The sequence below is a fragment of the Lineus longissimus genome, chromosome 16, assembly GCF_910592395.1.
Source record: "Lineus longissimus chromosome 16, tnLinLong1.2, whole genome shotgun sequence".
Taxonomy (NCBI): Eukaryota; Metazoa; Nemertea; class Pilidiophora; order Heteronemertea; family Lineidae; genus Lineus; species Lineus longissimus.
This window is the reverse complement of record NC_088323.1, coordinates 2,486,664-2,498,605: the sequence shown is the minus strand read 5'-3', so window position 1 is coordinate 2,498,605 and position 11,942 is coordinate 2,486,664. Positions and strand designations below refer to the sequence as shown.

Genomic DNA, 11,942 nt, shown 5'->3' with positions numbered 1-11,942 from the left:
AGCTGCTGTCTTTGAGTAGCCAACATGTTGAAGGGCCTACCTTTCAGAATAGGAATAGTGTGTACTGATGCCTACTACAACTTACCTGTACATAATCTAACTTCCCTGTACTATCCATCCGACTGGCTACGTTCACGGTGTTGCCCCAGATATCGTACTGAGGCTTTCGTGCGCCTATCACCCCAGCTACCACTGGGCCAACATTTACACCTAAAATATGAAAAAAGGGACAACTTGGTTAATGGAATTCCGAGATCTCCCTGACCAGGGGAAAAATGTCCGTCAGATAAAAAAAACAGGCTCTGCCAACTGGCCTGATGCTGACGAGGTCGCAACTGAACCTCGAGGCCGGTAGAGCCAGGCTTCCACACTGTTACACACGACACTACATTACGCAAGAGGGTAGCGAGCGTATTTCATAGCATTGTATGCATCATTTCTACGCCTTCAGTCCGACTTCGATAGCGTATGATGTGGGTAACCGGAAAAACGCCGACCGACCGACCGACCGACTGACCTGCCAACCTACTCATAAGTCAATGTGATATATCCAATCCACGATAGCAGGTCATATGAAATGAAATTGTAAACAAGCGCACGTAAGCTGGTCGAATGACAACAAATGCATGTTGCGCGTTGCAGTTCATGCATTGCATCGGTCGAGACACTCGAGTAGAAAAACTACAGTGCATATACTAGGCCCAAATCATGTTTTTATATCCACCGACCATGTAGACAAAGCATATCTTTAGAGTATCGTTATCAGTTCCTTACCGCGTGGGCTCGTTTTCCCGGTATAATTGACTGGAGATGCTGCTGTCAGACACGTCGGACTCCATCACGTCCATTGCGCTGGGCACTACACAGGTACATGTGCTATAGAGAAGCGAAAGGGATACTGCATATGAGGGTAGGTTGGCAGGTCAGTCGGTCGGTCGGTCGGTCAGTCGGTCAGTCGGTCGGTCGGTCGGTCGGCGTTTTTCCGGTTACCTATGATGTGCATACTATGGAAGGTCATGCAAGCATCAATCCTGCTCTTATGTCTTTTCGGAGGATACTGTTTGGAGGGGGTACATTAACCTACCGATTCTAAGCATAAAGTTATTATACGAATTCTCATTGATGACGCTGAGTCTGTCCTTCATGGCCAGGATGAACTCCACTAGCACCGTCATGGACTGAAGGACTGACTCGTCAGTGTCTTGTATGACTCTGTCAGGTGTCAGACCTACTGCTGCCATGAATGTGCTACCGATTGTCTTGATCTTGTCCACAGCTTGGAACCTCTCCTCGTTTAGCAACTGAAACGGCGATAACAATGAATGCAGAATGGCTACACATACACTTAAGCTCTTTTAGTTGAGAACAGTGCACGAAGTCGATCTCTATTCGAAAGACGACGATACTTTGAATCATCGTACCCTGCTTTGGTCTTTCTATCATCAAACTAATAGAGATTGTGTAAGCATTTCAAAGCCCTGATGGGAACGTTGCACTGCATTCCATGTGTAAAATACACAATCTATGTAAAATACAAATCGTGTCTGACATGGACGAAGACCACCGTCACCCAAGTCAGTGAATTCGGAACCAGTCCAGGCATTAAAGTGACCTACCTCATCAAAGTCAGCAATGATCTCGTTAAGAACCCGCAGGCATTCCACCCCCTGGTTGTTAGCGTCCAACTCCATGTAGAACTCGGAGAAGTTGGGAATAGACCCGAAAAATACACCTACTCTGGAGTAGGCCTGGCTGTACAACTCCTGAAATACCAGTATATTATGTAAATCAACATATTTTGAAATAAAACGAGTAAATACCAAGATGAAAGCATACCGGAGCCCAACGAAGAGGGTTAGGGGTAACGAAAAAGATCAACTCACCATATTACTCCTGTTGTTAGCGCCGATAAAGTGGGCGGCCACGTGGGCAGGTAGGAGGTTACAGAGAATGTGGCGATTGTTGTTTTGTAATTCCATCATCTCCAACTTTTCGTCTGCGGCCTATAGAAGAAAACAAGAATGAATTTGAGACGAAGGGATGGTGAGAGTCATAGATAGGTCAAAAGTCAAAATATTTTTCAAGTCAGATGATCGTGCAACTAGGAGCGGAATGAATCTCACCTGTTGTTTCCAAAGATAGTCCAGTCTGTACGTCCACTCCTGTTGCCTGCTGTGTACGAAGAGCATGATGAGGAACTGTATGAGGGCCAGGATACCCATGGCGTGAGATGGAACCAACAGGCTGGAAGAAAGAGAAAATGGGTTTCAGTTTGCCTGAACAGATGACACCATTCTACTTCCAAACTGATCTTGGCAACTAGGTCTATCTCTCGCCGAATGGCTTAGACTGTGGGATGATCTCCGCTACCAGACTAGAGTTTAATTCGCCCGTGGCAGTGATCTGCAAGCTTACCCCATGTCCTTGTCGTAAGTCCAGAAGACAGCCGGATGAGTGACTTCCATCACCACTATATAAGCCGCACCAATAATGATCATGATCAGCAGTTTAACAATAGCAGATAGCCTCAGGAACACCGCAACAGTAATGTAGCCCAGGACACCACTCAGGTAGATGTATTGCGGGTAGCGGCAGGTCAGGTTGTTGCCTGCCATAAAGGTTTGGTGGACTACTGAGGCCCCTGCTCCTGACCCGTTGTCTTTTGGGAACACGATGCCTCCATCACAGCAAAGCTGAAACAAGACGAAGAGAATCAAAGTATTGAATACAACAAGACGGTGAGAGTGAAATGTGAGTTATTTTTCATGTACGAATGCTTGTTTTTGATCAGGGGAATAGGGTCGCAGGCTTATTCAAGTGTCCTCTTATTCCAAGCATCTCGGGTAGATTTAAGAAACCTCTAGGTGCCTGGTCTATCGTTATAGGTAGCATCGCGAGATGGCAATCTTAAATCCGTATAACTCCAACGGTAACTGGGCGCCGTGCTTGCTCTCAAGGACTTGTGAAGATCCCAATGCAAAATACAAGGATCGGGATGGCCATTGTAACAGTCGAAAATGTATCCCAGGGATTCAATCCTAGGAAATGTCATATATCCCCCTGGACATTATATCCTAGGATATTTCAAACTTTCACACCGGTAGACGTGTAGTTGACTGGTCGAAATGTTATCTTACCACGTTAACTTGACTAACAGTGTATATGAATATGATAGTGAGGATGATCAGAGTGAGGCGTACAGGGGCTTTCCGCCGTATATCATAATCGAGACACTGAAAGGAAGGAACAGAACATTAGAAAATAGCGAAAAGAAATGTCCAGGAATTTCCTGGAACGACGAGCATTTAAGGAAATGTCTCATGCGCAAGTCGATACAATCAAAAATGCCTACCTTTAATTTGGCAGCGAGTATAAAAATAAGAATAACTGTAATCCACGTGAAGGTGACCATGATCATAATCAGCAGTAGGATTGTCCTGCAAAAAAGGAAAGAGAGAATGATTTGATTACGAAACTGCTGATAGAACACAGAATAACGTGGCAACTAATCATACGATTTTTCACATGTTTTTCACATGTTTTGGGTTTTTCGGTCTGCACCTGATACATACACACTGTGCCGACGCGATTGAGCCGGTGGAGGGGATCCTTACAGATGCGTTTTAACCGGCTTAGACACACACATCGACACAGTATTCTTGCACATCATCAGTATTGGTGAACTACCAATTTTCGAGCTACATCTTGAGCAAGTACACGATAATAACTCATCATCGTTAACGAGATTTTGGGCCTCTAACCTTTACATTTAGCTTTAAAACTAAAACTACTCTTTTCATAATCAGATAAGAGCGATACCATTGAAACGGTTCGAGCTCGCAATTGATAAGGACTTTTTACAACGTTCATCAGTATTCAGTTCAGGCAGTTAATAATCCGGATACAAGACAGCTTAATTAGATTTCTGTTCGCAGTAGATGAGCGATATTTAAAAAAAAAAAAATTTAATTCATCCCAGTTCAGATCGTGACTAAAAATTGCTGACGAAGCAATAAAGGTCTACTGGTATGTATTTCTGTCGGAAATTGTTGCTAATTTTAACTTCATTAATCGTGTTGACATATTCCATCATATACATGGTAGGTAGGGTCCAGTGTAAAAAAATGTTCATATGCCAATATTTGCACTTTTGATTAAACTATAAGATGAATTTTACGACACATAAGTCGTGTATTCTTACTGGTTTGAATAAAAGTGGTTTGACTAATTGGCTCAAATTCAAATTGATGCTATCATGCGGTGTCCCAGTGATGTAAAGTGAAAGAAGGAACAGTGAGGTAGATGCCTGAATTGTGTATCTGGGGCAAGCTAGGCTCATTTTCAGTTTTGATAAAGACACAGGAAGCCCATGCACATGCAGTAGGAGGTTTCAGTGTTTCTATTCTATCTCCCGGTTTCGAACGTCAGTAGCTACCACCAACACCACCACCACCGGAGACTGGTGACAGAATTCCATCTCGATTTTGTAAGTCTTAAGCTCAGGTAGCAATCGAAGTTAGCAGAACTGCAGATATACCAGTGTTTTAAAAAGGACAGGACGAGTTAAACAACTTAGTACTAAATTCAAAAATTCCAATAAGATTCTTGTAATACCATTCGATAAGATGTTCATGTAGTACAATGTACATTGTACATGCAAATGGGATGGTTTTGTGTGATATTTTTCGCAATAAATCAAGAATGGATTTGCAGTACGAGTTTTGATCTTCTCAGATGTATTGTTAATTGTCGCCAAACGATATCAGCCAATGAAAAAGCTAGTAACATTTGCCAATAGTGATTATTTGAGACGAAGCAGATGATAGGTTTAGCAAGGGTGCCGAAACCCAGGCATAAGTTAACCGAAATTGGTTGTACCTCAGAGAATAATCACCAAACATTGTAAAACCTTTCGAACTGTGGGACAAAGAAGGGTCATGAAATAAACAGAAAGTAACACAAATGATATTCAAACCGATAGTTAGGAACACTGAAGAGGTAGTTGCCAATCAGCTGATCCCGGCTCCGGCTCCGGCCTCGGGATAGCCTATCCCGGAGCCGATCTCGGAACGGGATAGCAGAACCTCTCTAATGACGATTTTTCGACATGATCATGCACATGAAGGTATCCGGACAATACACATTCCAAACAATACACTTATGTGTGTTGTTCGGATACCTTTATGCATGTTGAGGAACGTGAACAATAGAGTGTTTACACGGTCAACCATGTTGGAGGGCAGAACAATGGTTTGTTGTGCCGGACTTAACTGAATCAAATGCCGTCATGGTCATTCGGGCTTGATTTCTTTTGTCTGTCCCTCAACTTAAACATGGTAGGTGATGACATCACGTGAAACCACTCTATACAATTGAACGTGATCACGCTGACTCGGCATCATTTCTACGTCTTATCAGACACACTACATCTCAGTGCATTTCAGCAATTGTAACTGACTGTAGGTATGTGTAGATATCTCAGTATGCGTACAATCATATGTACAATTCAAAAAGAGATGTAACGTGGTTCCGAAATGTAAATCGCCGCACACAATTCTACTCTACCTCGTCCCTAGTGTATCAGCACTATACATCAATGCATGCAATATCACTCTGCAATTCGAGTGGAAAGTCTGATTATTTTCAGGAGTATATATAATGGTAGGCTGCCGCCGGATATGTATCTTTGTGTTGGATGAGGCCGTTACCACTGCGTATGGCGGATATGGTGGATCAAGATGTTTTCGAATCTTACCAGCTTTAGGCCTTGTATCGGTTTATTTTCTTAATATAGGAAATACCTTGTCACCGTGGCGACCGTAGCCCTCAAGTGTTCTTTGGAAGAAGATTTTTCTTCTTCTGGTCAGTTTTTAAATCAAAGCGAAACCCAAAGTTTTCGAAGTTCCTCATTTCTTAAGTGGAGAGCAGCACTTTGACCTACCTTGGCAGAACTTGAACTTGCATCGCAGTGATACAGAGAAGCACCAGGAGTGAGCAGGCCATGCTGCTCCCGAAAGCAAAGTCACCAACTCGGTTGTACTGCAAGAAGACAAGAGTGACATGAGATTGCGAAATAAGAAGCATCTTTTGCCATTTTGTACTTGAAGGATTTGCTAGAGAAGGCAGATTATGTAAAAGAGCTCAGGTCACTAAGCAGGGTTCGCAGTATCAACTGGTGAGATGAAGCAAATAACATCCCAGTTTTGAAGACAACGAACAAATCTTCTGAAGACAGTCCGTCCGCAGATCACTCACCCTATTCTCCTGTTGGCCAGATCTAAACCGTAACGTCACGTAATTGACCTGCGTTGTCTTCTCTCGCTGAACGCTTCGGGCGGAGATGGCGGAGCCAAGGAACTTATTGACACGGTCTATTGGCTGGAAAGCATCCGAATGTCTGCAAAGTTAACTTGTCAGAGTCAGAAACAATCTTAAGCAATATAAATTGATCCCACGAAGTTATTCCTCAGAAAAACGTGATGAGATCATGGCACGTGACTTCATGCTATATTTTCAAAGGTCACTGCATGCATAATGATGAAACCATCTAGCACTGTTAGAACTTAACGCCAGCGTTACTGCAAGCGCAGATTGAGCAACCGGGCCCTAATCTGGCTCTGATCGCTAACTTTGCAATTTCAAAACAAAACCTGCAAGTCAATTAGCATTTAGTCCTGACATCCCTAAAAATACTTTTTGTACCTATCGCGCTCCGCTGAAACAATTTACAAACATGAACCAACTTCAAAGAACTGAGATAATTACGGTTTAAACAGATATGGATATCGAAGACAAAAAACGACAACAGTGATGAGATTGAACCTTTTTTTCTGGTTCATTCTCATCAAGAGCGCAACAAAAACTTGATGGACTGATTTCTTGAAAGTCAAGTCAGGGATCGTGCCGGTGTGCAGTGCCTGCAGTCCTTCAGCCACAGCTACAGGTATTGTCGTTGGCTCAATTCTAGCCTGAGCACGCAAAAAACGAAGTTTTTAGACAATAGATTTAAGAAAATGTATAACTGTAATACTGAGGATAACCAGTGAAACCAAACAACAACAAAATACGACCAGGGAATGAAACCACCACATCCTAGAACGATAACCTTGTTCAGATATGTGCTCTGTACGATTCGGCAACATAATAAGTTGAAGACTACACGACATATCGGTGGCCCTACAAAAACGAGTACACTATTCAATATGAAATTGCATAAGGGCTGCAATGTGTCAATACACTGCATGCAGACATATCAAACATTTGCCTATCATGAAGGTTAAAGGTTATGTACTCAGAGTCTTTGGTCCACCGGTTATAGAGGTGTTTAGTCTTTAACAAAGACCGCGGCAGAGCAGAGTTAGTTAGTTAGAAGGTAAACAGCAACATCGTATCATTTTATATGCAATCAAACTTGAGAGCCATATCGGCAATGTGGGCCATTGATGATGTGACTTTCCAAAGTAAATGCTATGATACGACAGACGTATGGACTCCGAAAGGTTAGTTCGTCAGGGTTAGTTCGGCATTCAGCTATTTTTCAAATTGCCTACCTGGCATGCCTGAGATAGGGTGGAGAAATTCAGTGGGAAATAAAGTGAAAGACTAGTGAAACATTTGAGCCAAATGTACATGTATGACAGTGTCTATTGACCATATACCAACTGAAAATACTAAAGCAAGATGTTTGTCAAGTGTCTTTTTTTATTTCGAGAGAAAGGAGAAAGCACAAGAAGGCTAATGCAATTTTTACAGACTTTGCACTGAACCACCTTACATCACAAGTATCTTCAATTGGTTGTTCACGTCCATAAACTTGGCCCGGCAATACGTAACTAGCTATGTCTTACCCTAGCTCCCAATGGCTACATGCAATGCGAGAGACAGAAGGTTAGGAGAGAGAAAGGCAATGGATTGACGCGAAAGATCCAGGGACAGATTAAGCAGAAGCAGTTAACGTTATTTTGCATGCCGGGTTCGGTGCAACCCTTCTACAAATCGTTGACTGAAGATAAACCAACGCGAGGCCAATCTCCATACGTATAATAGAAAGAGTCATGACGCAGGTTGCAGCGATCAGGAACGCTCGTTTGCTGGGCGCCTTTACGAAACTCATCAACAACAGCGAGCAACGACCCCATGTCAGCAAATTTACATTTTTTCCGTTCGGAACCAAGAGTTTATATTGAAGCATCGTTAAGAATGTTATGTTCAAAGCATGCCAAGCTACCACTCTCCCGTAGGCTTACTTTAGACCAAATGGGTGGACATATCCTATACTCGGCTCACAGCTGAAAGTCTAATGAGGAAAAATATCAATGATTAAATGGCAAACAACATACGTAAATGAAGTAATTATAGCGTGCCGCAACATCTAGAGGCAAGACAGAGGAAACTAGTCATCATTGTCCATCAATGAACTCGAGGTCAAGGTCATCGAAAGGAGAGTAGAGTATCGATGGTTATCTGAATGCTTGACGAAGCCAATTAGTCACACAGCTTTAATCTCAAGATAATTTGATAACTTTTCATTAAAATACCTGATATTCCGAGCAACCATTTCAGACAATGATAAGGAGTTTCCTTGCTTTCACCAGAGTACACAACAGTAAAAATACACAACACTAATGTTATCTGCAGGGTTTACCTTTTTCGAAAGGGTTTCCTGAGTTTGTCTAGAGGTTTGCTCTGCAATGGTCAAACATTTAGTAAAAGTCTTCCTTCGAATTTATGTTGGTTTTTTTAATACAATGTTATTGGAATGCGAATCCTCGTAGGAAAGATGCTGAAGAGGAAGTCTCAACAATAGCTGCGTTTCGTTGCTATAATATTGAACGTCTACGGGTGTCCAAAGGATTCGTTGACCGTCTCCTGTAGAATCTCTTTATGTAGACAAAATGTATTTTGACAGTTGACAATCATTTCTTATACAAAAAAAATTATTTTGATCACTTACCAATTTCGAAGTTTTCTCTATTTCGGATGATAGCACATTTGAGAAGGGTATTTCTGCATTGAACTTGACAGCTCGGATCAGTCTCATGACACAGCTGGAGACATTCTTGAAGGAGAGCTTTTTTGTCCTGGATCGGCTACCATAATACATGCTAGGCTGCTGTAAGTAGAAACAAAAGAAAATTAAAAAGTAAGTATTATAAAAACACATGGATTGTGTTAAATGGTTCCATCTACCACACTAACCAGGCATGTGTCCAAAGAATTTGCAAGTAAATGATACAGCCAAAGGATAATTGTGAAAGAAAGATACAGATTGAAATAACTTTGCATAGATGACTTTATGTGGTCATACAAAGAATTATTTTAAGGTTTTAGCTGTAAGCTTCCTCAACGAAATTTCTTTACTAGAAAGAAGAAATGAAATATTTGCAGGAATAGAAATGATATGGATTTAAACATGATTATGGGAAGTCCGAAAAATAGGAGGAATCTAAAATTATCCAAAAGAACTTCGTTTTATTAACCTACCTCACTAGGACAAGAAGGGTCTTCAAACTGTTTTAGTAGAAAAACACATTTGATAACCTTATTTCATTTTAGGGGAAAATAACACGCTTTTATAAAGAGTGAACTATGTGTTAGTTTATGTTTTAAAACCTTAATTTCGAATGGATGAGAAATATTGAGTCTAGAAGCAAGTGGTAACAAACTAACCTTTTTGATGCGGGTGGTTTTGATCAGAAACGTCTCAATGTTGTGTTCAGACAGATATGCATTTCTCTCACCACCTTTGCCTGGCTCCGTCTTATACTCCCCGCCAAGGCAGTCCAGGGTGGCTTTGGTGACATGAATCCTCCTAAAACAGAAACAACAGGGTTAATCAAATATGAGGATCTTATATCGTACTTATTGTGCTAAATGTCCCCAAGTGTCTCACACTTCGTCATCAAAAAAACCTTGCTTTGCAACAGACGATTCTATTCGTTAAACTTACCCAGGAATTCCGCCAGCCTCCATCTGATTGGCTAATGTGACGTCATTACTCCAGACGTCAAAGCACCATCGTTTTAGACCAAGCACCCCGCACAGAACGAGACCAGTGTGTACGCCAACTCTCATGTTCAGCTTGACGTCCGTCGCTTCAACAACCGAACTGCAATAAAAAATAAAAATAAAGCCTTCCCTACACGGCCTATTCGTCAGCGCTAATGCAAATAAATCACGGAATACAACATCTGAAATGTCTTTTTGGCAAATATTTTTGGTATATAGCTAAGGACTGTCAGTTGCAGATATTCAATTGGCGAACTAACTACAACCTCTGGCATGCGGTCCTCCGCTTGGCGTTAGATTCCGATCACTTACGCGATAGCATCAATCATATCGAGTCCCATCTCAACACAACATCTAGCGTGGTCGGGCCTGGCGTCCGGGAGACCACTTACACAGTAATAACAGTCACCAAGGATCTTGATGCGAAGACAATGATTTTCCTGAAATGAGAGTTGAATTAGAATTGGCCGGGTGTATTTGGCAAGCCGCTCGCCGAACAGGCATCTTTTTTTGTCCTGTTTGGAGAGCCGCTTGCCAAACAGCACTAAAAAGCCACCCTGTTCGGCCAGCCGGGCTTGCCAAACAGGTAAAAAATCTACCCTGTTTGGCGAGCTGGAGACTTTACTTTAATATTAATGAGTTCGGCTCTCCATTCAGGACAAGAAAAAGTCGCTGTTTGGTAAGCCGGGCTTGCCAAGTAGTCACTTCCATTAGAATTTGACATGAAACATAAGCGGAGGCAAGGGAGGGCAAACTGCGGTGCTTCCTTTTCGGGAAAAATGTTGTGTTTCCATAACAGCAGAAAAACAACTGAACCAATAGAATCGACATTCCTGTCATCGGAGAAATAAATAACCCACAATAAATGGATACATGTAGATACAACTATCATTATTCGTTATTTCAATATTGATATCGAAAATATGTTAATAATTAATCAAACTTTATTCAATCTGAAGCATCAGAACAATGTGTGAGCATGCCAAACTAGAAACATGCAGCCTCCTGAACAATAACATACAGGGTGCTTCAATATATTGCACAGTTGCCAGGTTGAATAGATTTTGCTTGATGACTTTAAGACGTACCTCTGCTAACTGGTCGAATCTACCAAATACTTCGTTGAGGATCTTGACTAGTTCCTGCGCAGTGCACTGAGAAGCAAGCACCGTGAAACCGACTATGTCCGCGAATAATATGCTGCAAGAATTGAGAAAGATACATTCGCAAAATCTGCGAGTAGTATATGTGCTGGATTATCATAGTCACAATGAGTGCGATTGCGACACCGTATGATGCAATATAAGATACTCGGTACAAGACTTGTGAACATATAGACTAAGTACAATAAGCTTTTAGCTTTGCGATTCGGCAGCGGCTGCGATTCAAGTGAAAACCTGCAAGTGGAAGTTTAAAACGAAGATTTACTTATACTTGTCACAGAGCCTTCGAACCGCACCGAGTTTTTTTAAACAACCTGTACAGTCGATATCTCACGATTCAAAGGGTGACCTTGACCTACCTGACATTATCGTGTCTCTGAATGTAAATTTTGTGAAACAATCCCTCGTGTGGCATCTTGATGTCATGCTTCATCTCCATGGCAACGTGCTCGGGCAGCACGCTCAGCAACAGGCGTTCCTAGAAATGACAAGAATATGTATTATGTTATCATCAACTTCGAGTACTTGAAATCAACTTCTTCTCACAAACGCCCAATCATCGTAATGCTGCATCAACACAACGAAACTTCCTCGAAGTGAATTTATCAAAAATATCGCACGATACCAATAATTGTCAAGTTATTGAACGTCTCATCTCTTGTTGCGTATCGCATTCAATCCATCATTGCCCTGACATTCTATCCTGGGACATTTCAAACAGCTACACCAGCCCTTCACATTGTGTTAACCGTGAACTTGTTTTCCTATCAA

The 11,942-nt window shown here is 41.8% G+C and overlaps 1 protein-coding gene across 4 annotated transcripts in view; it reads right to left on the bottom strand.

Annotated features, from left to right (window-relative positions):
- The window catches only part of LOC135500106 (adenylate cyclase type 1-like), a 48,618-nt gene that overhangs the window by 4,674 nt on the left and 32,002 nt on the right, over nucleotides 1-11,942 (bottom strand). The window contains exons 4-22 of one of the 4 annotated variants that reach the window (XM_064791312.1): nucleotides 11,531-11,649; nucleotides 11,097-11,208; nucleotides 10,321-10,448; nucleotides 9,950-10,108; nucleotides 9,670-9,811; nucleotides 8,954-9,112; nucleotides 8,645-8,685; nucleotides 7,848-7,862; nucleotides 6,256-6,397; nucleotides 5,942-6,039; nucleotides 4,879-4,917; nucleotides 3,353-3,437; nucleotides 3,138-3,233; nucleotides 2,416-2,693; nucleotides 2,124-2,244; nucleotides 1,884-2,003; nucleotides 1,617-1,763; nucleotides 1,085-1,301; nucleotides 86-210 (exon numbers count right to left, since the gene is read on the bottom strand). In XM_064791312.1, the coding sequence (XP_064647382.1) occupies nucleotides 86-210; nucleotides 1,085-1,301; nucleotides 1,617-1,763; nucleotides 1,884-2,003; nucleotides 2,124-2,244; nucleotides 2,416-2,693; nucleotides 3,138-3,233; nucleotides 3,353-3,437; nucleotides 4,879-4,917; nucleotides 5,942-6,039; nucleotides 6,256-6,397; nucleotides 7,848-7,862; nucleotides 8,645-8,685; nucleotides 8,954-9,112; nucleotides 9,670-9,811; nucleotides 9,950-10,108; nucleotides 10,321-10,448; nucleotides 11,097-11,208; nucleotides 11,531-11,649 (2,343 nt within the window). Of the gene's footprint in view, nucleotides 1-85; nucleotides 211-1,084; nucleotides 1,302-1,616; nucleotides 1,764-1,883; nucleotides 2,004-2,123; nucleotides 2,245-2,415; nucleotides 2,694-3,137; nucleotides 3,234-3,352; nucleotides 3,438-4,878; nucleotides 4,918-5,941; nucleotides 6,040-6,255; nucleotides 6,398-7,847; nucleotides 7,863-8,246; nucleotides 8,297-8,644; nucleotides 8,686-8,953; nucleotides 9,113-9,669; nucleotides 9,812-9,949; nucleotides 10,109-10,320; nucleotides 10,449-11,096; nucleotides 11,209-11,530; nucleotides 11,650-11,942 lie in introns of all 4 variants that reach the window. The other 3 variants (XM_064791316.1, XM_064791315.1, XM_064791314.1) reach the window with 3 other exon arrangements.